This window comes from Trichosurus vulpecula, chromosome 8 (genome assembly GCF_011100635.1).
Source record: "Trichosurus vulpecula isolate mTriVul1 chromosome 8, mTriVul1.pri, whole genome shotgun sequence".
Classification (NCBI taxonomy): domain Eukaryota; kingdom Metazoa; phylum Chordata; class Mammalia; order Diprotodontia; family Phalangeridae; genus Trichosurus; species Trichosurus vulpecula.
This window is the reverse complement of record NC_050580.1, coordinates 51,449,102-51,475,939: the sequence shown is the minus strand read 5'-3', so window position 1 is coordinate 51,475,939 and position 26,838 is coordinate 51,449,102. Positions and strand designations below refer to the sequence as shown.

At 40.6% G+C, this 26,838-nt stretch overlaps 1 protein-coding gene across 1 annotated transcript; it reads left to right on the top strand.

Annotated features, from left to right (window-relative positions):
* The first annotated feature begins 1,230 nt into the window (after positions 1-1,230).
* On the top strand, positions 1,231-17,404 carry LOC118828091 (cytochrome c oxidase subunit 5A, mitochondrial). Its single transcript, XM_036734498.1, has 5 exons — positions 1,231-1,515; positions 12,355-12,471; positions 13,528-13,649; positions 14,457-14,580; positions 17,193-17,404. The coding sequence occupies exons 1-4, from the start codon at positions 1,404-1,406 to the stop codon at positions 14,568-14,570; spliced, it is 465 nt and encodes a 154-aa protein (XP_036590393.1). The 5' UTR covers positions 1,231-1,403; the 3' UTR covers positions 14,571-14,580; positions 17,193-17,404.
* The last annotated feature ends 9,434 nt before the right edge of the window (positions 17,405-26,838 follow it).

Sequence of the window (26,838 nt, the reverse complement as noted above, 5' to 3'; positions counted from 1 at the left end):
ATGAAGAAAGTACTTTCAGAGGTATGTAAATCTAATTAACATTTATTAAGCACCTACTTTGTGGGAGCCCCCAAGTTGGGCTGGGAACATAAAGACTAAAGAAAGAAACAAAGATATCCCTGGCCTCAGAGATTTTACATTACATTCTATTGGGATTTATTAACGTTCCTATTGCCATTCTTCAGAACATCTGAAATTTCCTCTCCGTAGGAAAACCCTTCACTGCCATCGAGTCTTCCTGACTTTGTCTTTGACAGTATTACAATGTTTCTGTACCTAGAGCCTTTTCAGCCCCAGGGAACCTGCCTCTGGGCTCAGGGTCAGCTCAGAATCACAGGAGGTCATCCCAGCCATCGCGGTCCTCACTTGGAAGCCCCATTTGGCTACCTGTAAAGTACCGGCCCAAAGCCCTCTGCGCACGACCCCTTCCTCCACCCCCGTGACCTTCCATTTTGCGCGTTTTGTGCCAATTCCATCTTTCCAGTGGAACGTTGGCTCCTCGAGGGCAGGGACGAGCTCCGTGTAGACTCTGCATCCCCTGCCCCTGGAACGATGCTTTGCACATAGGCTTTTATTTGTTGAATTAAATCTAGTTCAACTCCCTTGACCTTCCTCACTTTACAGATGAGAAAGCTGAGACCCGGAGAAGGGAAGTGAGTTGATCAAGGTCACACAAGCGTCTCTAGCGGGGGACCCCAGAAGCCCCCTGGAGTAGGACTTTAATTGGCGTCGCCGGGTGTAACAGGACTCAACCATGTGGGGGCGCGGCGGGGCTGGTTGCCGCAGCTAAATCAGGGGGCGGGGCCCCATGCGCCATTCTCCCAGCGGCAGAGAGGTTCTCAGCGCAGATTGAGCGAGTCGAGAAACTGCCATAGAGTATGGGATGCTAGGACGAACCTGGCGAGAGCTCCCGGCGGCCTGCATACAGGCCTTCGCTCCCGAGGTCGGAGCGAGGGCGCCGCCTGGCGGCCTCACGGCCTCTTTCTTTTCTCTTCCTTTGGGAATACGCCCTCCTCCTCTTTCCGCTCCGCTCCGTTTCCTTCCCCTCCCCTCCCGCTCGCCCTCTGGCCGCCCTCGTTCCAAGATGGCGGCGGCCAGTCACGAGGCCCGGCTGAGCGGGACTTCGTTTGTCCTCCCGGCGCCGCCATAGCCCCGCCCCTTCCCTCTCCCCTCCCTGGCGGCCTCGTGGCGTCCGCGGCCACCTGCCCCCGGAGCGCGCGCACGCGCGCCGCAGGGGCTGACTTGCGCCCACTCCCGCCCGCCCCGTCGGTTCCCCCTGGGCGCGCTCGGTGCCAGCCTCCCCGCGCGCATGCGCCGCGTCCCCGCTCGCGCTTTTCAGCCTGTGTCCTGAGCAGTCGGCAGTCAGTGGCTCGGTCAGTCAGTCGCCCTCGCCCGCTGTTACCATGCTGGCCGCCGCTCTCCGCCGCTGCTCCACCTCGGTGCGGGTCCTGCTGCCGAAGCCGGGGGCTGCAGCCCCCTCCTCCTGGTCGTCCTCCGCCTCTCCCGCCGCCTCCGGTAAGGAGCCGGCCCGCGCGGCCCCGCGTCCTTGCGGTGACCCGAGCCGCGGCCTAGCGTGACTGCCGCCGGCCAAGCCAGCCCGGGAGCGGCTTCGGGCCCCTCGCCCTGGGCTCGCCGTCTTGCCCTTTCCCGAGGCCGCGCTCCCGGAGCTGGGGCGCGGGACCGGTGTGCCTGGTAGCCCGGCCCGGCCCGGAGGCGCTCCCGGGCGAAGGTGACATTGAGCGTCCCGGCGCGGGCGGGGCGGGGCGGGAGGGCCACGGGAGCCGCCCGTCCTCAGGGGACACCGTGGGCCGACCCCGGTGACCCCGCGTCCTGGGCCCCCAGTGCGAGCCGGGGTCCGCGGAGTGGCGTTCAAGCCTGGGGGCGCCCCCGTCCTCAGTGGGCCCCAGTGGGGGGTCGAGAACTCCCCTCTGACCGTTAAATGTAGCCTGCCTTCCCGGGGTGGAGTTCTCGTTTGTAAAGCATTTGAGGAGGGGGGCGCGGGGTGTAGCAGACTGCTGAAGGGGACGCAGAAAGTCCGAGAGGCGCGAGTCCAAAATGACCTCTGACCACCCCAGTGAGTGCAGATGTTAGCGAGACCCCACTGTGCGGGATACTGACGGGGGCGAAGGGTAGGGGCCCCGAGATGAAGAGCCGGGGGGCTTTGGAGATGCTCCTGCGAGATCAGATACCCACGGCCCCTCTGCTCGGGAAAACTAGGGGAGAAGGCAGCGGGGAGGAGAGGCCAGACCCCGGGTGGTTGGGTTAGCCAAACCTGTCCGCCCTGGCCGTCACCTTCTCCCCGATGACCTGTAAGGCCCCAGCTAGCCCCAGAGGCTGATGAATCAACCAGTATTGATTAAGCTCTCGCAGGGTCCGTGATAGGGGATGGGGATACACGAACAATACCACAATCTCCTTGCAAGGAGCTTAGGTTCTAATGGGAAGACAGGTACAAAAAGAGTGAGCGTGCTGTGTCCATGCAGCACATATTGTTGAGTCACATCTTGTTTCTTCCTGAGCCCACGGACCATACTGGCAGAGGTACTGGAGTGGTTTGTTGGTTCCTTTTTCAGGAGACTAAGGCAAACAGGTTAAGTGATTTGCCCAGGGTCACACAGTGTCTAAGGCCAGACTTGAACTAGGTCTTCTTGGCCACCTAGCTGCCTACAGCTGTGCTACATGCAGCATATGCAGAACAAATACAAATGTGCAGGGTGTTCCTAAAGTCTGGACACATGGGCAAAAACGCATATTTTCAAGAAATGAATGAAATTTTCAACCACATTTTATTGGCATATTAACAAATAACATCTTCAATGTGATTTCCATCATTTGTGATGCAAAGGTTGATGCACTTTGCAAGATTCACGTGAACTGGATGCAATAACTCCACATTGCCCTCAATTTTCCTATGTGTCCAGACTTTAGGGACACTATAGGAAGTGGTTAAATTTAAGGTCTCCTCGAAGGGGGGGCACTAGTGTTGGGCAGGAAAGGATTTGTGCAGATGGTGCTTGAGCTGCAGCTAAAAGAGAGAACTATGAGAGACAGAGGTAAGGAACCAATGCAGACGTGGTCTGTGGGACACCGAGTTCACAAGGCCCGGAAAGGGTGATGGAGTGTCTGAGGAACCAAGAAAAGGCCACTTACCATGAGCCTACCAGATTAATCTCTGGAAACTTTAGTTCCTCCTGTTTATCTATCGTATGGTAGTTCCTCCTGTTTATCTATGGTATGGTTGTATAAATTAGTATAGATCAGTGAGTCCCAATCATTTTAGAGTTTCTGTATCTTATTTGTCTAGTTTTGTGATCCTCTGCCCAAAGTGCCGTGTTGATACATCTGGAGAGCACTTTTATTTTTAGAAAAAAATTAAATTTGGAGGACAATCTTATAACAACTGTTGGAAAATATTATCCTAGGAGGAGAAAAGAGAGTTTTGAAATCTTTGTAGTTATCTTAATTTTTATTGTGGAAATCATTTGTATGTTTATACCATTGCATGATTCCCCATCCATTTTTCATTTCTGTGTTTTTCAGTTTGGGGCCTTTCCTTCATATCAGTTCATCAGGTCAGAAGCATTTACTAATTGCATATTGTGTTCCAGGCTTTGGGGAAGCTCATTCTTCCTGCCTGCCCCCCACCCTTCCCCATCCCCCTCCCCCCACACACTTTGAAAGCATTTACATTTTATATTCAGTGAAAAGAGAATATTAGAAAAAGCAGATTTTCCTTTATAGAATTTACCTCTAAAATAGGAATGTGCAGTTTAATTCTAAATCCTGAGGGAAGAGGAACTGAAAATTAAGAATATTAAAATAACTTCTAAATCTGGCAAGAGAATTGAACCAGCTAGATTTTAAGGCCCTTTTGTGTCTTAATGTTCTCTGATTCTATGTCTTCGGTCAGAGCATCTAGCCAAATGAGTAAGCTATTAGGTTCATGTTTATAGGGTTTTAAAGCATTTTTATAAACATTAATGATCCTAATAAGATTTACAATTTTGTGTAATTCAGGGTTTTACAGGCCTTCATTTTGGACAGGTACTGCTGATAGTTACTTTTCACAGAGTTTATACTATCTACCTAAAAAGCTAGATGTGGTTGTCTAAAAAAGATCCCAGCCAAAAATATGGCCTGAAAACCCCAGGAGAGTTCAGCAGCAAGAATGCCTGACACATAGTAAAGTCTCAAAGTTGCTTACTTAATTTACCTTGAAGATGTGAAGGTGGAGGAAGTGATAACTTGACCATAGAATCTAAAATTGGAATGGTAATGTATATTCATAGTAAAACTCACAAAAGAAAATAAGGGACCTGGGTGTTCTACTTTGTTGGGAATGAGGGGAGGGGTTAGCGTCCAAGTTTTTCAGGGATGTTAGGGGAGATTTAGAATAACAATTTTTGTTTATATTTTAAGATAAATTATTCCGGTCAGTCAGAGGTAGTAACAACACTATATAGCATGTCCTATGAGATTTGAAGGTGTTCTTTATATGGAACATAGCTGTGAGTTCCTTATTGCTAAGATGAGGATGGGGAGGGGCCACACCTGGGTGTGCCTTGTTCCAAGTAGGCTACTCATATAATCTCTTAATCTTGAACTTCATCCCATTTGTAAGATGGAGACTTCCTAGAAAGAAGGTGCTGTTAAAATGGGGGGGAGAGGGGTTCCTGAATTTCGGTCCTGGCTCTACCATTTAATCAGTCGTGACCTAGAGCAGGTCACTGCACTTCTAAACCTGTAATATGGGAATGATAATGTCCACGCTACCTGCCCTATAGACCCCGGGACACTAAGAACTTTGGGAACTCTAAAGCATTGTGTGCATTGGGGTAATTTTTTGTAGTTAGCGTTGAAATAGAAGGAAATAGTTGTTGTGTACATTTATTTTTCTAATTAGAAGAACACAATAAGAGAAAGGAAGTGGGTATGCGGACCTGGTGGTATTACAGCATTGAAATCCTTGAAGAACAGGAGCTTCTGACAGTGGGTTAAGGGGCTGAACAGCATTTGGCTGAGACCAGCCATGGTAGCTTTTGTCTTAATATGAATGACATGGTAAGAACCCTGGGTTTGGTTCAGTTAGAGGATCTGAGCTTAAATTCTGGCTTTGCCACTTAGTGACTATGACCTGACAGGTCACTTTACACCCTGAGCTGAACCCAAGTTTTCTCATCTGTAAAATGGATCTTCCTCCTCCTTTATGATTTCCCTAATTTAAATAACTATAAAAGGAGTCCAAAGAATTTTATAGAGGAAATTTCAGAACTTGAAGTAACTTCTAGCTTGGAAATTCTGTTTTATGAAACCTTTTCTAAGTTTGGGAGAACCATTTTTTATTTATATAAAACTATACTGAAACGTGCAAATGTTTTTCTGTGTGGGAGTACATATAACTTTTCATGCTATAATTGATCCTACATAACAATATTTCCACTAGTTCAGGCCTGCACAACATACAGCCCACTTTCGGCCCACTAAAGGATTTCTGGGCCTGGGAAAAAGGTAGAGTATGTCAAACATGCTTGTACAACGTACCACCCTGGGGCCACAAGTAGCCCGCAGACCATATGTTGTCCAGGCCTGCTATAGTTTGACTCCAATATTGGGAATATACATAGAATTTTGAAAGGAAAAGGGTAATAGAAATGACTTGATCTGAAAGTGACACATGCAATTGTTGATCCTTATACTGTTCATAACATGACAAAGGTATTTTCATTCCTTTAAGATGGAAAGTAGATTTTTGCATGTATGCTCATTTCTACAGGCAGTTTCTCCCTTCTGTCTACAAATAGGAAATAGCTATAAAGCCTTGTTCAACTAACTACAAATCACAGAGCTTCAGGATCAGAAGGGGTCTTGGAGGTCAGTTAGTTTAAATGGCACCTGAACAAGAATAACTTTTTTTTTCAAAGGCATAAGTTTATTGGCTGTTTTGGTGCAGGACAGATGCCACAGGTAAAGAAATAACTGGTATGATAAGCATTAAATTCTATGACCATTAGATCTGTGTGTTCCATTATATTTAATTTTTTTTTGGCATCTTTTCCTACAAGTGAATATCATGGAGCTTCCTTAGGAAAGTTGAAGTGAGTAGCTGGGTCAGAGTATCCAGGGATGGTCTTAAACACTTTAAAAACCATGATTATAAAGAAATATATTGAATGTTTGTTGTATTCATTGTCATTTTACCCCAAAGTCAAGTGGAATAAATAGTAGAGAGTATGGGGAGTGAGTTGTAAAGTTGAAATTCAAACTCAGGTCCTTCAATTCCAGATCCAAAGGTCTTTCCATGATACACCATAGGGATGGGGACCAGACATCTGCTTCTTTGGTCTGAGAAACTCCCTGGGAGAAAAGCAGGTGTCTACTTGGGTTGCTTCTGTTACCTTAGAAAAGGCTGACCTCCTAAGTGTATTATAGACTTATTTGTGCGCCGCTTCTGCTGTCTGTGCTGACATTGTTTTTGTAACTCTTTGTTTCTGCGTTTCCCTTTTCTTCTCGCTGAGCCACTTTTGGTTCCTTTAGCATAATGACTCCTCTCATGTCTGGGGCATGGGGTGGTGGCTTTAATTTGAGTGAAGGTAAGAAATTTTCTCCCAGGGAGTTCCCTAGACCACTGAAATCATAGGTCTAGTCTCTATCCCTGTGGTATATCATGGAATGACCTTTGGGTTTTAGAATCAGGACCTGGGTTCGAATTTCAACTTTGCTACTTACCAACTATGTGTCCTTAGGCAAATAAATTTCTTTCTCTGGACCTATTTCCATGAGGTAGGAATTTGATGATAACTAAGGTATCTTTCAAGTCTAAATCCTATGTGTTCCTAAAACAAATCAATACATATTAAGTACCTGCTATGTTCCAGGCACTGTGTTAAGCACTGTGGCTACAAAAAGAGGAAAGAAACAGTCCCTGCCCTCACGACATGTAGTGATGCCTGTGAAATTATGCAGTAGGAAGCCAGAGATAAAATTGTAGTGTTCTGAGTTTGAATCCTTTTTTGATTATTTAATGATATAAAGGGAGGCACCAAGGTGAAATGGATATAGCTTCAAAGTGAGGAAAGTCTTGAGTTCAAGTCTCAGCTTTGTAACATAGTGACTGTGAGATTGGACAAGTCACCGAACCTCCCAGTGCCCCCAAATTCTTTTAAGATTGCTGTACAACATTTGCTGACCTGCATTGGTAGAGGGAGGAAATTCCCTATACCAATTAAATTAAAGGTCATAAAAGGTTATGATCTCACTCATAGTCTTTACAATTTACAAAGATACATATATATATATATATATATATATATATATATATATATATATATATATATATATATATACATACATACATACATTCCCTCTTCTGAGCTTCATCCCCACCCTTTATGGTAGCTAGTATACCTATCTATAGCTGAGGATACTGAGACTTAATGATGTTATTTGCCTAACATCACAGAACTAATGCATGATAGCAGAGACTCAAACCCAGGTTTATTTATGTTCAGTGCTTTTTCTAGTACATCATGCTGCCTAGATTTTCACTTGATAAATTTAGGTTAGTAAAAGAAAAACTTCACAAAGAATGATAAAATATTTCTATTTGGTTCATGGTTTGGGTCAGAAAGATTTTCTGGAAATACAGTTGTAAAACAAACTTGATTGAGAATACTTGAGGCTATAAATAAACCTTTATAGGTCATAGTGTAGATACAGTTTTGTGAGCAAAAGTGTATTGTCAGGATTTATCTTAGGCAGGTTGATTTATTTGCCTTGACTTAACTATTTAGTGAAAACACTGAAGTTTTTTTGTTGGTGGTGGTGTGAGTTTAGTAAGAGAACCACAAAGGAAATGCAACAGATGAGTTATGATCTATCTTACTTGGACAGCGGACATGCCCTAATTGGTCACTTACCACCTTCATAACTGTAACTTCAAAAGCATTGTAGAATCCAATTTTACACCATTTCAAAAGTACAATACCAAATGATTAGGGGGAAAAAAACCATAACATTACTACCCAAAAAGGCGAGCAAGGAGACCTCAGGAACTAGCAACCTATCATAGGCCTGCTTTCTTATCTCTCAAATCTTTGAGAAAGATCTATACACATATTGACTCTCTGATAAAAATATAAGAAGTCTATAGTCAGGTTTTTATACTTTTTTTCTGTTGTGGAACACATCTTTATGGTTACACAATTAACTGAATAATATAAAGAAGATCCTACTATGTTTTTTCACTTTAAGAAAACGTTTTCTGGCTATAGCAAATTCAACCTTGAAAGCTCTCCAACAGGCCATTTCCATCATAGTTGTAACAGCAAGGCACCTTGAAGAAGAGGCAGGTGAAATGTGCCAAGTAAGTCACTGCCACCATTTCCCTGAAGACTCTGATACGAGTGGCCCAAGACCTTGAACCCAAGGTTCTTGGGAATAGCAGCACCTCCTTCCAACTCAGACTGTACAGCCATCAGCGAGGGGAATGATAACTGGAGAAGGGGCCAGCTTTCCTTGCCAACACCAACTGCTGACCAGCTGCCACTCTTAGGAAAGTGAGCCCAAGAACCAGTTTGTGGATGAAACCATAGAGATAACTTGTTTGTTGAGCTTCTGTTTATCAGTCTCAAGCAAACCTTAAAGCAGGAGAAAGTAGGTTTGTAAAAGATGTTCACTATGTGTCAAGGATGTCCTTCACAGACTCCAGGCAGAAGAGTTGAAGTCTTCCTGATGTTTCTGTTTGCAGGTGACATCATACTGTTGCATCAAGACCCAGAATACTGTAGGGACTCCCCAATGAGCACTATACTCAGAAAAGATTGGCCTCTAGTAACCTGCTTTTTTTAATGGAGTAAAAAAATGTTTATTGTCCAAATTGTAACATGCAGTAATTGGACAGTCCATTGAATTAGGACATCAGTACATAGATCTTAGGCATATACTGAGGATGGGTAATGAACTGGACCTAGGATTGAATAGGAAAGAAAGCTGCAATTACATTTGGGAAATTTGGCAGTACTTTCAGTGATTCCAAATTATTCTCTAATAGAAAAATCCATTTTTAAAATTATAGTTATTTCCCCAGTGATGTTTATGTGACTGTGAGTCTTTGGAGCTCCATAGTACCTGAAGAATTAAAATTGTAGGTGACACAAAGGGCAATGGGGGAAGATGCACAGTAGGAGGAAGTCACCTACACTCATTTTCAGTATTGGCCTCATGGACAAATAGTAGTCTGAAGAATGTTATCAAGGAAATAATATAATATGAGAAAAGGAGGTAGACCAATTGTGTCACAGAAGCCAAGTTATAAACAGGTCTTCAGAAAGCCTGAATGGCACTATGGTACCTATGAAGTGTTAGAAGGCCTGTGGCAGATCTTCAGGAAAGCACTGGAGTATAGTCTGCACCAGAAGAGGAAAAGCCCATAGAATGGACTTCATGGTTCCTTTGAAGTATTACAACCAGCTTTTATAATAGATGATTTATAAATAATACTGTCTTGAGAATACATTTCATTATGTTATTTGAAATCATGCTGTATGCACCTATCTGCTCCTCTGTCTCCTTTGCTGGATCCTGCTCCAGATCATGCCTTCTCTCTTTGTCCTTCTCTCTTTATACTACTTCACAGGGTGATCTCATCCACTCCCAAGGATTTAATTATCATCTCTATGCTGATGATTCTCACTTTTCCTTCCCTAACTTCTTTCCTTAACTCCTATCTCTAACTGCCTTTCAGACACCTCCAACTGGATGTCCCGTAGATATCCTAAACTCAGTACATCAAAACAGAACTACATTATCTTTCACACTAAACCCTCCTCCACCTTCTACCTCTTCTATTATTATAGAGGGCAACACCATCCTCTCAGTCCCTCAGACTGGCAACCTAAGAATCTTCCTGGTTTCCTCAGCATCTCTCACCCTCCATATCCAATCTGTTGCCAAGGCCTGTCAGTTTCATGTCTAGCAATATCTCTAAGATAGGCCTCCTTTCCTCTGACACTGCTACTGTTCTGGCACAGATCTTCATCCCCTCATCCCTGGACTATTGAAGTATCCTGCTGGAGGCTCTGCCTGCCTTAAATCTCTCCCCACTACAGTCCATTCTCCATTCAAACACTAAAATGATTTGCCTACAGCACAGGTCCATTCACCCCTCCATTCAAACCTCCAGTGGCTCCCTACTACCTCCAAGACCAAATACAATGCGCTGTTTGGCGTTCAGAACCCTTCATAGCTTAACTGCCTTCTCCCTTTCCAGTCTTCTTATACCTCACTGCCCTCCGCATATTTTTTGGTCCAGTGACACTGGTCTCCTGGCTATTCCACAAACAAAACACTCCATCTCTCATTTGGAGGCATTTGCGCTCACTGTTCTCCATGCCTAGAATATTCTTCTCCTCTGCTCTGACTCCTGACCAGCCTGGTTTCCTTTAAATCCTAACTAAAATCCCACCTTCTACAGAAAGCCTTCCCTGAACCCTCTTAAAGATTTTGGTTAATAAAATTAATACATTTGTTAATAAAATTTTTCCTATATGTAGCTTGCTTTGTATGTATTTGTTTACATGTTGTCTCCCCCCATTAGATTGTAAGCTCCTTGAGGGTAGGAATTGTCTTTTGCCTTTTTGTATCCCCAGACCTTAGCACAGTACCTGGCACATAGTAGACACTTAATGTTTGTTGGCTGATCTTAACCCCTCATTTTACAGATAGTGAAATTGAGGTCCAGAAAAACTGCAATTTATTTATTAAGAGGATTTGTTCTGTGAAGTTTGGATTCAGTCAAAGGGCTGCACTGGAAGGCCACATGTGGCCTCAAGGCCACAGGTTCCCCACCCCAGTGTAGTGGAAGGATTACCGAACTTAGTTGGGAAACCTAGTTTTAAAACCCAGCTCTGTCAGTCCCAGCTGTTGGACCTTAAGCAAATCATATGCTCTCTTTAATGCTCAGTTTCCTAATCTGAAGAATGTTAGAGTTAATCCAAATAATCAAAACCTTTACATAATAAATGTAAACTTGATTATTACTATAATATCTAGCTGTAACAGAGCTGCGGTTAGTTCTTAAAGTTTGGGTTAAAGTTTTGTATTTATTAAACGTTGGGCCAGGCTGGTGACACATTCTTTTTGAACTTTTAATATTAAAAGCATATGTCATTCTCATCCATTAACACCTCATTTTAGGAATTAAAATGTTTATTTCTTTCCATCTTGAGAGAAACAACAAAAAATGCATTTCCATTATTAGGTCAAATGAAACTACTTGCAGATAGCACTGAATGGTGTGGTGTGGTCCAAAGGTGGTGAGCCTGTGGCCTCAAGGCCACGTGGGGCCCTCTAGGTCCCAGTTGCAGCCCTTTGACTGAATCCAAACTTCAGGGAACAAATCCCCTTAATAAAAGGACTTGTTCGTAAAACTTGGGCTCAGTCAGAAGGCTGTACCCAAGGACCTAGAAGACCACAGGTGCCCCACCCCTGGTGTGGTCAGTTATCAAGTATCTAGTATCAAGTTATCTAGTCACTTAAACAACCAGTTTCCAATATTTGTCTTTCTTTTCCTTATCATTTCTTCTTAGATTGTGCATATTTTTAAAATGTTTGATGCCTTTTGTTTTTATATTACAAGTCATTTTGGGGAATATCTGTATTCTTCCAAACCCTCTTGAGATGGAGTCATTCTGCGTAACTAAGGAAAAAATTGCTAATCAAAAATGCCGAGAACAGTAGCTGTATCTCGCAGTGTGGCACATACTGTTGTACATAAATGCAGTTTCCTAACCTCTCTTTGAGAGGAGGAAGGTTTGTTTCATTCTTTGTTCTCCATGGTTATTACTGGTTTTTCAGTTGCTCAGTTTAGTTTTCTGTCTTAGTGGCTTATTAAATCCTATTTTGCGAAATACTTTCAGAACTAGATTTGAACAATTTTATGACTATTGTGTATGTTTTAAAATATTTTAAGTACTCTTTATAGTACCTCAGGCTCTCATTTATAAGTTAAAGGAATTGAAAATTACTAATGAGTTTGGGCTTCTTAAAAATAGGAAATGCAGTGTACTGGAGACTTCCTGGCCTCCAGCTTAGCATTCTCCCCATTAAATCATACTTCCTCTCCATGTCTGTTTAGTTCATTAGCTTCATGGTGTTTCAGGTGCTATCAAGTAATTGAAAGGGGAAAATCATTTTTGTTCTTTGATGTGTTAAGGGATTGTTTATTGGCCAAATATTAAAGAATGAGGAAAAAACGATGTGTAACGCTGAAGTTTTGGTTGTTAATTTTTTTTTCAGATGAGATAGATATTTTAGTTAAATGTTTTAGTCTTTTAAAAATATCCTTTCTCTGTGTAGCTATCCAGTCAGTTCGCTGCTACTCCCATGGGTCCCATGAGACAGATGAGGAGTTTGATGCTCGCTGGGTGACATACTTCAGCAAACCAGATCTTGATGCCTGGGAATTACGAAAAGGTATGGATTATGATATGGCTGTAAATTGATTTTGGTAAGAGAAATTCAGCTACTTCATATTTGCAGGCTGCTAATATAGAACCCATTGAGTCTTTGTGACTTCAGTACTGGTAAAAGTAAACAATTAGTAGTTAAGCATAACTTTTAAGCTTTATCCTCTAAAACAGATGTCACACGTGCAGCCCACAACATTCCCAAGTGCAGCCAGAACCAGATTAAAATGCAATTGGGAAATATTTAACAAAATAAATAAAAATATAATACAATATAATATAATACAATAACATAATGTTAATATTTGGTTTATCATATATTTTGGTTTGCCATAGTATATAAATATTGAAGTTGGTCAATACTTGTATCTTCCTATTTTTAACACTAGTTAAGTGGGATTAATAGTTTATTGCTCCAGATATAGTCTGTGAGTGTGATTTCCTTCAAAATAAGACATCTCAGGCTGGATTCTAGCATTCTGGGTTATTGTAGAGACTGTGTTTGTTTGTTTTTTTTTTAAAGCCCCTAGTGTTTTAGAAAAAGAAGTATAGCGACTTTATCCTTCTTCATTCAGGAGTATTTGCCTTTAAGTGATCTTAGAATAGGTTTGATGAAAAGAATAGTGAATTTGGTTTTCTGTAGACAATTATTAAGTCATCTTTGTGTGCTATGTTATATAGACATGAACATAGTATATAACCTCATACTTCTCGGGTTTGTTGTCTGTGAAACAGCACTTGGGCTGTTGGACTAAGCTTTGCATTTATATTTTTATGTTCCAGGTGTAAATTGTATAATCCCATAAACTGAACTAACAGTAATCTCTTAATGTAGTAGTTCAAAGAACACTAAAACAGTAATTGGGAGACTTGAAATCTTTGTGTGGCCTTGGGTAAGTCAATTTCAGAGCCTCAGTTTTCATCTGTATGACAAGGAGAGTGAACTGGATAATGTCTGAGGTTCCTTTTAGTTCCATGATTCTTTGAAAGTGTGGATAATTAAATTTATCATATAAACATGTCTAACGTTATATTGCTTCCCCTTTTTTTTTTAATCTAATAGGAATGAATACATTGGTTGGCTACGACCTAGTTCCAGAACCCAAAATCATTGATGCTGCTTTGAGGGCATGCAGACGGTTAAATGATTTTGCTAGTGCAGTTCGCATTCTAGAGGTTGTAAAGGTCAGTGAAATGGCAACGGCCTGAGAATTCTGTTGTTGGGTTATGGGTTTGTATTGTATTTGAATATTTGTTAAAGTAACTGTATGAAGGTATCTTAGAATTTGTTAATGGCAAAGCAACATCATAGCAGGTTAAAGTTTTCTGAGTTTATTTAACTTGAGAAAGGGTTGCTATATGATGAAGATAGATTTTGTTGCAAAGTAGAATTTTGCCCAAACTCACATCCCATAAATTTTCTCAGAAAAGACACCATTTTATTACTGTAACACCCCCCTCGTCACCCCCCCAAAAAAATCACAGTGTACACAAGGAAAGAAAATGAAATTGCTTTATCTTAAATGAAAGGGATAATTATGGGTTCTGTTGGCTATCAGTCCATTCAACACTAGAGCTGATTGAATTATGGACTCAAATTAGAGGGAAATTAAAATATTTTTTCTCTGTTGATTCAATTACAAATGTTGCCTGCTGGGCACGTTTGACTGCCTTCACAAAGTTTTCTGTCATCACCACCTTCTTTCCTGGCATGTTTCCCTAAACATCGTCTAGTTAACATATTCCAGTTGGTAAAAATTATTCCTAGAACATAATAAGGTTTACCTTGCTTTAAAAGATGGACTTTTAAATTTTAAATTCTGCAGTCCTTGTTTATCTTCTTTGTTGAAACTAACTGCTCACTGACTGAATTGATCCTGAGGAGGGTAGGAACCTCTCCTCTAGATGCATTAGTTGTGTGTAATGTCAAGCTGGTTTTGTTACCCAAACTATGTCCATTAAACTAAAGGGGTTTTCTGTTCTTGCTGTTAGGACAAAGCAGGACCTCATAAGGAAATCTACCCATATATTATTCAGGAACTTAGACCAACTTTAGATGAATTGGGAATCTCTACTCCAGAGGAGCTGGGCCTAGACAAAGCATAAACTCTTGTGGGTAAGTAGTAGCAGTTTCTACCACCAGTATGTGTTCTAAAAATGACCTAGTCTGGAGTAGGAAGGCTGCTGTAGAGCAGAATATTCAGTATGCTTTGACAGCTGGGTTAAGAGGTCCATCTCTGTTCCTTCCACCCCTCATTCCACCCTCCAACACTATACTATAGTACCTTTTTAAATTGCTTAAGTAGAATATAGATGTGATATTTTAAAAGGTTTGAGAGATAATTTCTGGGTAATTAATCATTTTATTAATAATGTTAGCATTTTCATAAAAGGATGGTCATTTGGCCATCTCTTAGACCACAGACAATCATAGCAGGCTCATGGCTTATGCCCTTTTGGAAGAGGATTGTTTCCAAGGGTGACAATTGACTCTCTTTTGCTACCAATTAATGAGAGAATGAATATTAAAATGAACAATGAAGGGCTGGACCTGAACTTAGATTCATTTACTCCCCCCCACCCCATCCCCAACCTGAGTAGAACACAATAACTTCCCCACCTGGGTGTAATTTGGATACAGGAGGTTAGGCATGGCCTTCAGGGACTGAGGTCTTGAAATGAGGATAAAAGAAAAAGGGGGAAATTTGAATCTCCCCAAATCATTGCTTATTAATAATCATTTCTCTCATTAGCTAAAAGACAATTGAAGAGTGCACTGTGCAGGTTTATGGAGTAAGGGTTGTTAGCACGAATTTATCAAAAATGTCCTTTCGCTAATGTTTCTGTAAAGAACTGCCCTTAAGTTTGATACTGCCATTTATTCATCTGCCCAGGTTAGAATTTAACAGGTGACTATTTGAAGGAATGTACAGACCCTGGAGGTCTTTTGTAGAAAGATACATTAGAATATGCTTAGTGAAGCATCTTCTGATCTCATTAGACGTTGAGATGTCAAGGTATACGCACAGGTATTCACCCCCATTTCCAAGATTAAAATCACAAGACTTAAAGCGTTTGTTTCCTAGTAGTAACAGATAGCAAAAATTGGGGGAGGGGAGGAAGGGGAAGGGAGCAAGCATTTATTATGCACCTACTATGTGACAGACAGTGCTAGTAAGCACTTCATATATACTTCATTGGATCCTCATGACAGCCCTGGGAAGTAGGCACTATCATTGTCCCCATTTTGCAGTTGAGAAAACTGAGGCAAAAAAGGTTAAGTGACTTGCTGGTGTCATAGTAAGTGCCTGAGGCTGGATTTGAACTTGGGTCTTCCTGACTCCGGGCCCAGCGCTCTATGCTGAGCTTAGGGATAGAACTAGACGGTGCCATATCAGTTTTAATAAAACTGGGACCAATAACACTTAGTGGATAGGCACTATTCAGGTGGGTAAGTGAGCAATAACCAATGAATCTCATTAGGTTGTCATTAATGATTAATAATTCATATTTATGTGCTGCTTTGCAATTTATTAACACAAACATGTGAAATGCAGGTATGAATGAATACAACTAGCTGCATTCCAGGTGCTGTATGCACAAACATTGAGTTGCCTTAATGTTTGAGCATTTGAAGAAAGCCAATTCATTTTGGCAGACATTAAGCACCTACAGTGTGCAAAGCATAGTAATAAATATATCACATTAATATATTATATAGTATTAATAATAAAATATGCAGAGCATATTTTCTTGATTCAGTTTGTCCTGTACATGCTTTGGAGGCAGCATTGCTTATCAGAGTGGGCAGATAAGTATTTTTAGATAGGTCTGTGTTGCCCACAGGGAACTCAAGAAGCTATCAAAAGTATTTTGTTCTACTAGATTTTTTTTTTACATCAAATATTCAAAATTGGGGGTTTTTATTATGCAGAAGGGTTTTATATTATTTGTAAATGGATTAAACTGTAGACATAGGATCATAAAGTTTGAAGAGCCCTTAGAGGCATCTAGTTTGATCTTGTCATTTCACAGATGAAGAAATAGGTACCCAAGTTTTCATTTCTAGAAAGCGCCAAACCAGGGTTCAAATCAAGTTCATCTGACTCAAACCCAGTATACTTTCCACTGTCCCATGCTGCCATGAATTCATGACTTGGTTTCTTTCTGTTTCACGTTCTTGCTTTCAAAAGGAGTTTGACATGCATGAATACGCTAAAATCAGTTGTTTCTGTTCTGTGGGAATGCTCTTCTATAGTAAGAAAGGTTACTCTAATACCTTACTAGTGGTATAAGAGACGAAAGCCAATGCCTTGCCACATTTTTGTAAATGAAGGTGACTAGCAGAGGTTAGAATTGGCAGGCAAAGAGGCATCATGTCTTTTCAGGACTTATCTCTAGGGGCATCATGGGAATCCTAGGGTATAGAGAGTCAGAAGACCTGGGTCAGAATCCTATCGATGTTCTTCTCTTAGCTCTGTGACTTTGGATGAGTCATTTAATTACTTTACCTCATTTTGTCATCTCTACAATGAGAGGGTTGAACTATATGGCCTAACTTCTCTTCCAGCTTTAGAACCTATGATCCTATGATTTGTACAGAGCATATTTTTTCCTAGAGAGTTGCAAAAAAAGTAGTAAAATTAAAATAAATGATTAAAGGACATGAGCCAGGAAGCCAAGAAAAGGCGTAGCTGTCACTCACTAATTCTTTTTTTCCTCTTCCAGATGGGCTTCCTAAGGACTTCTTGGTAATGCTACTTGATTACACACATTTACCTGGAGATGCTGATGATGAAATATTATTTGAACATGTTTTTCTTTATTGAGTCCCAGTCTGTATAATATTTACTTGGACCTTAATAAAAGGGAAACAGTTTGAACTTAATTTAAGCAGTTGCCACCTGTGTTTACATTAAAAAATTTGTCCTTGTTGTTCATTTGTGTCTGACTTCTTGACCCCATTTAGGTTTTTCTTGGCAAAGATTCTGGAGTGGTTTGCCATTTCCTTTTACAGATGAGGAACTGAGGCAAACAGGATTAAGTGACTTGCCCAGGGTCACACAACTAGATTTGAACTCAGGAAGATGAGTCTTCCTGCTTCCAAGGCCAGTGCTTTATACCCTATGGCGCCACCTAGCTGCTGCCTCCATTAAAAACTAGAGGATGAAATGATTGGCCTGGGGCTAATAGGTTAAAAATGTGCTACTTCCAGAGGTGACAGTGCACTGTACTTCTCAAGGCAGGCCATTTCACTTTGGGGGCAGTTGTAATTATTAGGAAATTTTTCTTTACTTCAAACATATTTGTTGCTTTTCTCTCTGCAGCTTCCCTTTGTTCTGAGGTCTGTCCCCAGGACTCAGGCAGAGCAAGGCTAATCGCTCTGCCACCTGAGAGCCCATGAAATCTTTAGACAGTTGTCATCCTCTCTTTCTATCCCGCCTCTAGTCATCCCTGGGCTAAACATCGCCACTTTTTTCTGCTGACCCTTCACATCAAGTCGTCCCCCACTTCTGGATGCTGTCCAGTTTCTCACTGTCCTCCTAAAGTGTGGCACTCCAAACCTAACGTGCTAGGTGGGGTCTGACCAGGGCCGAATATGATGGGGCTGATATCTCCTGCTCCTTCACCTTTTATCTCTCAGTGTAGCCCAATTATGTTAAATTTCTTGGCTGCCATGTCATACAGTTGACTTTTGGAGCTGTGAGTCCACTAAGACCTTCCTCCAGATCTTTTTAAAATGAACTCTCTAACTATGCTTTTCCCATCTTCTTTTTGTAAAGTTGTTTTTGGTTTGTTGTTTTATCTCAAGTGTTTATTAAACCCAGGCTCTGCTGTTTCTTTTTCAGGTATCTGTTAAATTCATCATATTTGATTCAGCCCAGTTTGGATCCTGACTCTCATCCCCTACGTTAGGTTGGCTATCAGTGGCTGATAGCAGAGAGGGCCCCCTTAGAGGCACCAAGGCTAGTATAAACCTAGAGGAGCATCAGTATGTTTAGGTGACTCTTAAGTGCCAGGACTACTCAGGTAATAATACGTACTCTGAAGAAACTCTCTTTGGAGAATGGCAGTGTACTGTGACCAAGGTACCATGGAAAGACTTGACATTTCTATGTACTCTAGGGTACTGAGGAAGGTTTTGGGAAAGAGAACTGTGTAGTCTCTACATTGGGGCCTCCCTTAGTCCCAAGGAAAACCTCCAAATCAGGGCCATAGTAGGCCAGTGTACTGAGAAGCACCTTGGGATGATTGGGAAGGAGGAAGGAGATTGGGGGAGTGGATGGTGCCCAAGGGTTGACCACATCTGATGAGCACTTGGTTCTGATGTTGTCTCACTGAAAAAGTTACTGCATGTAGCAGTGAGGCCATTGTCCTGGCACTGAAGATATCTCCCCATGCAAAGTGAAAACGTTAACTAAGCGTTTTAGCATTCTCCTCAAACCAGTCCTATGCCAGAGCTATGCTAGCATGTAAATAAATCATAAAAGACATTTCAAAATTAGTTTCAAAATCTTATTTGGAAAGAACATTATACTGACAGGAGATTGGATTGAAGTTGTGTCTGGGCCGCTAACTAGTTCTGTTACCTTGGGTGAAATAAATCATCCCTTCTTCACCCCACTCTTCAGTTTCCTCATCTGTACTAAGTTTTTGACCAAGTGGTCCATGAGGTTCCTTCTCAGCTTAGGATGCTCTGCTTTCCCAAGGCTGAAAGAAATAATTCTTTAAATTGATGGAACTTGACTTCCCAGCCCTAGAGACAAAATTTAAAACTTGGCAATCCTGTTACACCCACCTTCTGACCTCATCCATTTCCCTGGCATTAGGGTTGCTGACTCCTGCTGATGTCTAGGAGAGGGACAATGGCTGTAGATGATGCATTTTGCCCCATTCATGATCTTGTCAGGGCCAATGTAATTTACCACTTTGCAGGGGAATTAAATGTTTACCATACACCGGTCATCATGCTAAGTTCTGGGAATTCAAAGAAAGGCAAAAACACAGCCCCTGCCCTCAAGAAGCTCACATTTTCATAGGGGGGGTAGATGTAAATAATTAGGTACATATGAGATAACCAAGAAGCTGGTGGAAGGTGACTTTAGAGGGGGAAGTCCTTCATTTTCATTGCCTCTTGACTACGTTTTCCCCCCAATAGCAAAAAGATGATATAGCATGCCAGAAGGACAGCTTTTTGTGGTTATTGCCAAGCTATTTTGTGCAACTATTTCAAATCAGGAAACACAAGAGCCCCCGCTGTGTAGTTCACTAAAGGGCTGAGGATTAAAGCACTCCCTGCCCTTAATGAATGTGTAATATAGTAAAGATATGAGATAAGTACCTATACATTATATGGGTGTATAGGAAAAGTCCAGAGTATACCATATATTGAGGGAACAGATAAGGCTTTTTATGAGGGGAGTGGTGGGTGGTGCTCGAGCTGGAGTTTAAAGGGAATATTTCAGCAAGTAGAGACATAAAGGGGGATTTACGCCAAGGCATGTCCCCATTGAAAGCCCCAATGAGTACCATCAGCTACTAGTCATATATCCACTTAGGGGCAAAGCAAGTTGAAGATGGTAATGTTAAAAAGATTCTGTTCCTGGGACAGCCGCCTCACCAAATTTTTAAGAGCAACCCTTTTGAATGAGAATAGTATGATAATAAAAATAAGATGTTTGTACTGAGCTCCTCCAGTGCCACACTGGTATTGAGGATGGCAGACCCCAGAGCACTCACTATACAAAAAAGCTCTGGCAGGAGCTGCCCACCTGGCAAAGCTTAGGAAAGGACTAAAGATAGGCTGGGGAACCCAAGAAGACTTGTATAAGCTCTGATACAATATGAAGTGTGCAGAACCAAGAGAACACCATACAACAACATTGTAAAGCCAAACAACTTTAGAAGACTGAAGACCTGATCCATTCAGTGACCACCCAATGATGAAACAGGCTACCTCTAACCTGATGGAGGCAGTGGACTCTGCAAAATGAGACACATTCTTGGACATGGCCAATATGGGAATTTGTTTCACATGACTATACATGTTTGTTACAAGGGATTTTTTTCCCCAGTGGGGAGGGGGTGAGAGAAAACAGTTTTTTAATCGAAAAAAAATTTAAGAATTAAAAACATGAGAAAAGAGTCTTGCAAAGAGTGAAAGGGGGTAGGATGAAGGAAGTGAAGGAGTTATCTGCATTAACAGAAGAAATGCCCATAAGGATAAAATTGTCTTTTGAAGTATTTAGTGGAAAGATCTGGTACTATCTCCCAAGTATCAAGAAATAGCATAGTGCAATAGAGTATTAGAGGATTTGGCATCATCAGCCCTTGGTCTCCAAAGCTTAATAACCATGTGACTTTGAGCAAGGCTCTAAATTTAGCTTTATTCATCTGTAACATGGGAATAGTAACTCTTACACTAGCCGATAGGGTTATCGGGTGAGTAGGGAGGGATACTTTGTCAGTCAATAACCAGTAGACATTTGAAAGGCTTCTACTAAGTGCCAGGCATGGCATTAAGGGCTGGGGATCCAAAGAAAGGGGAAAAACAATCCCTGCCATTAAGGGACTCACATGCTAATGAGTGAGACTGTACAAACAACTTTGTACATACAAGCTATGTACAGTGTAATCTGGGAGGTCATCTCCAAGGGAAGAGAAGGAAGGCCCATCAGGAAAGGTATCTTGCAGAAGGTAGGATTTGATCTGATTCTTAAACCCAAAGAAGCCAGGAGGTGGTACTATACGGTATGTTCCAAAAGTCTTAGTGCAATTTTAAGCTTTAGGAATTTAAACAGCACTAAGACTTTTGGGACACCCTGCATAATTTGTTGCTATCTTTGCCCTATCAAATTACCTCATCAGTCTGGTTCTTTTGGAAAGTTGGAATAGTCAGTGCCCACTTCTTCACTCCTTCAGCTGCGGAAGGAAATACTGCCAGGGAAAGTTTTACTACTATAGTTTTGTGGGAACTTGAAGTCCCTAATGACTTCCGCAAAATGAGAGGGTTGAGGCAGTACAGTGCAGCGGAAAATGCGGTGGTTCTGAAGTCAGAGGGCCTGGGTTCAAATTCTGCTTTGCAGGCTGTGTGACTTTCACCAAGTAACAACCTCCTGGGTCTCAGCTTCTTCAGTAAGATGAGCTTGAACTAGAATGGCTTCTAGCATACCTCCGAAATCTGAACCTATGAGCTTATAAATTGATGACACTTCAGTTTTGTTCTTGGGTATAGCAGGTGTGCAGTAAGTGTTGGTTAAGTTGGAAATACTGAGCTGAATCTGCAATCAGAAAATATAATGACACACAGTACTATGTTTACAGCAGAAGAGGGGGAAATTATAGCTTAAAAAATGTTAGAGATAGAGGAAAATATAAACCTAACTCATAAATTTAAAAGTGAACGGATTAAACAATCCAATAAGGTGAAAAAGGTGACAGAATAAGAAAACAAAACCCTACAATTTATTGCTTACAAGAGACATTTAAAAAACAGACACAGGAAATAAAACTGAGGGGATGGAAAAAATTTACTATGCAAGTGTATCTAAGAACAAAGTAAAAACAAACATTCAAAAAATGAAAAGGGATAAACAAGGATTCTATTTTATGTTGAAAGGAACCATATACCACAAATCAGTAATAAATGTTCCATATGCCTTAGCATCCAAATTCATAAAGGAAACATCTGAGTCCCAAGAATACATAGTAACAGGAGACTTCAGTATCCCCATCTTGGTTTGAGATCAATCTAACAGAAAGATAAAGGGAAAATATAAAACTGAACAAATTCCTGGAGAATAGTACTAGAGTTAAAAGACTTCTAAATGGCATAGCAGAATAATTTACATGTTTCTCAGCACCACATGGAACTTTTACAAAAATTGCCCATGTACTGGGGCACACAGATGTTACAATGTTTAAAAAAAAAAGGCAGAAATAGTTAATGCATCCTGTACAGGATAATGCAATAAGAAATAGTCAATGGTTCAGGGACTACACAAAAAAAAAGAAGATAGACCCAAATGCAGACCTAACAATAAAATTCTAAATAATGAGGGAGTCAAAGAATAAATCATAGAAAGCAGCAACTATGTAAAAGAAAATTATAATGATGAAATAACATACCAAAATTTCTGGGATGTAGTCCACGGTGGGAAAAAATCATATTCTCAAAACTATAAAACAAAATAGAAAAAGAAAATTAATGGATCGAATATGCATTTTAAAACAACAAACCTAAAATAAGTACAAAAGAGGAGATATTAAAAATTGGAGCAGAAATAGAGAAATTGGAAGCCAAAAAATCCCACAGAAATTATAAATAAGACCAAAAGCTGGCTCTTTGAAAAAACGAACAAAATTAATAGACCCTTAGCTAATCTGATTAAAAAGAAGAGAGAAAAAAATAAGTGAATAACATCAAATCACAGCAATACCCGAAGAAATTTTAAAAAGAGTAATCAGAACGTATTAGCATGTTATGCTAACAAACCTGAGAACAAAAGAAATTGATACCCAAACTACCAGAAGTATAGTTAGAGATCTTAAATAATACAGTATCAGAAAAGGATATACTGTAGCTTTAATTGTAAAGGAACTACCAAAGCAGGGAGGAGGCAAAACTCCGGTCTCTGGATTCACAGGAGAATTTTGTTAAACTTAGTATCCATAGTTCACAAAATACTCTCAAAAACTTAGAAAGAAAGCATCTTACTAGAATCCATTTTATCAGGCAAATATATATATAGCTGATACCTAAACCAGGGAAAGATAAAACACAGTGAGAAAAACTATAGGTCAGTATCATTAATGAACAAATTTTAAATAAATCCTGTCAAATGGACCACAGTAATTTATCCAAGAAATCATTCATTATAACCAAGTAGTTCAACAGTAGGAAAACAGTCAACATAATTAATCATATTAAAAACCAATTCATTCAAAACCATGTGATCATTTCAAGAGATGCAGAAAGTCTTTGACAAAGTACAACATTCTTTTATACTAAAAATCCTACAAAGTATAAGCATAGAGAGACTTTTTTTTTTAATATAAAGAGCATCTATCTAGAACCAAAAGCAAGAATCATATGCAATGTAGATAGGCTAGTAACTTTTGCAATGAATATGGGAGTGAAGCAAGGATGCCCACTCTCCCCACTATTATTTGATATGTTTCTGGAAATGCTAGCAACAGCAATAAGATGAGAAAAAAATTAAAGGCATAAAACTAAGTAAAGAGATAAAACTATCTCTATTCACTGGTGATATAATGGTTTACTTGGGAATCAGTAAAGATGCTAATTGAAACAATAGCTTCAGTAAAGTTGTGGGCTACAAAATAAATCCTCAAAAATCTATATAATAATTTCTACGTAATAACAAAACACAAGATGCAATAATAGAAAGGGAAATCTCATTCTAAATAATTACAAAATTTATAAAATATCTGGGATCAACCTACCATAGCACACAAAAAGCTTATATAGATTCAATTACAAAGGGTTCCTTAAAGGAAATCAAGAATAACTTAAATAGCCAGAGGAATATTCAGTGCTCATGGCTAGGGCTTGCCAATAAAATAAAAAATGATTAATACTACCAAGATTAGTTTACACTTTTAATGCTACACCTTTCAAATTACCAAGGGGGTGCTTTATAGAATTTCATAAAATAGTAACAAAATTCATTCGGAAAAACAAAAGATCTAGAATATCAAAGGAAATGATGAACAGAAATAGGGACTAAGAGGGAATAGCATTTCCAGACCCCAAATTATATTATAAAGTCATGTTCACTGAAGGTATCTGGTATTGGTTTAAAAATAGAGATAGATCAATGGAAAAGACTAGAAAATTGAGAGACAAAAGAATTCAATAACCTAGTGTCTGATAAGTGCAAGACAAATTGCCTAGGAAAAAACTCCTTAATTGATCAAAACCGCTGGGAAAACTGGAAAGCAATCTGGCAGAAATTATAACATACCATTTTCCACAACATATTCTAAATGGATATTTGACCTTAATATTAAAGATTATAGTATTTAGTATAGTATAGTATTTAAAAGATTAGAAGAGAAACAGATCATATACATCTTACAGCTAAGGGTAGAAGATATATTCTTAAGCAAACAAGAGATAAAGGCAATTACAAAAGATAAAATAGATAACTTTGATTACATGAAATGGAAAAGCTGCTGTACAGACAAAATTAATGCACCTAAGATAAGAAAGGAAATGGCTGAGAGAGAAAAAATCTTTGTATCAAATTTCTCTGAGAAGGGTTTGCTATTCAGGATATATAAACATTTAATAAATGTATAATACATGTATAATAATGTTATATATCATTATATAATTATTATTATATAGTATAATAAGTTATACATAGTAATAAGTCATTCCCCAAAAAATAAGTTGGGGCATCTAGGTGGCACTAGGGTAGAGTGCCAGGCCTGAAGTCAGTAAAACTCGTTTTCATGAGTTCAAATTTGGCCTTAGACACTTACTAGTTGTGTGGCCCTGGGCAAGTCGCTTAACCCTGTTTGCCTCAGTTTCCTCATCTGTAAAGTGAGCTGAAGAATGAAATGGCAAACCACTCCAGTATCTTTGTCAAGAAAACCCTAGATAAGGTTAAGAAGAATGGATAAATAAGTGAGTAAAGGATATAAACAAACAGCTCTCAAAAGCCTTGCAAAGTATTCACACCTGCATGAAAGAATATTCCAAATCACTAAGAGAAATACAAATCAAAACAACCCTGAAGTTTTCCTCGCACCCTGCAAATTGGCAAAAATGACCACAAATGGCAATAGGCCACAGTTGGAGGGCTTGTAGAATGATAGGCACACTAAAACGTTATTGCTGGACCATTTTGGAAAGCAATTTGGAATTATGCAAAGCAACTAAAATGTCCACACTCTTTGGACTCCATCAGTAGACCTATGGGCCAACAAAGTTATAAGAAGAAAGTCACCATATACAACAAAATAATTATTGCAGCGCTTTTTGTGATATCTAAGAATTGGAAACAAAGTAGAAGCCCATCGATCGGGGAATGGCTAAACAAATTATCATATGTGACTGTAACTGAATATTACTGTGCGCATTTGTAAGAACGGACAAGCATGGAAAGATTTCTATGAACCGATGTAGAGCAAAGTAAAGCAGAGCCAGGAAAACAACATACACAATCACTTCAACAATGCAAATGGACGGAACCGCTACTCACCAAAATGTCAAAAGTAAATGTAACAAAATATAAAGAAGAAGAGGAGCTCGAATGAAGACATATGAGAGGATACCCCCAATCCACCCCGTTCGAAGTAAGTAGAAGGTCCACAGGTGTCCCACATTGCACTTTCAATGTATTGATCAGTTGTCCTGATTTTTTTCCTCTAAAAGATACTTTATTATATAGGATGGCTCTCTGGGAGGGGGAAAGGGAGGAATACTTGGGAAACAAGATGCAAAAAAACTTTATTTTTAAGAAAAGAAAGTAAAGTGGCTTTTCCTTTCACTTACTTTTTGTTTAAGTTTTGACTACATTAATACTCTAGTATATAAGGCAGAACTCTTATCACCCCACCTCACCCCTCCACACAATGTAGGGACGGCTTGTCTAGTACTGGCCCTGAACATAGTAGGTCCTTAACAAAAGGGTGTTGAACAAGGTTGAGCATCACCCCTGTTGTTTTGTTTGTCCTTCATTCTAGAAGAGGACCATGACATCAGGAAGGTGATGTCATGACTTACAAGTGCATTGGATTTTAGTGAGGGGGCGCTGTGCAAAATCACCAGCCTCACTTTCTCCTCCAGAGACATCTGGGTCCAGTGGCCAGATATGGATCAGGAAGAAAGGAGATGGCCCTGATGCAGTGGGAGACCTTGGTTTTTTAAGGTAAGGTCTTTCCCAGGTCTCAGTTTGACTGAGGCAACACCCATTCAGGGATTTCGGCTGGGTATGAGGCTGCATTGCTCTGGGAGGTGAAAGAGGACCCTTGTATTTTACAACTGTGGCAGGGTGGGGATGGAAATGTTTGTCACAAGTCACTCCCGTGGCCCTGGCTCAGGCTCCACTGGATGATCTGCAGGCTCTAACATTCCATGATCATCAACTCTAAGCCTTATCACCACATGACAGATGTGGAAACTGAGGACGGGAGAGGTCGCGTTAAGACCAGCTAAGGGCCTTATCCGAGGAGATCCACGCTGACTTCCGAATTGATTTATATCCTTCAACAGGATTTTCATCTCCGAGACAGAAGATGGGCCCGCCAACCACAGGTAGCTCGCTGGCGAGCCGCCATCTTGCTAAAGGAGAGCCCCCGCCCCACCAGAGGGAAAGGGGCGGGGTGCCGTGACGCCAGCGGG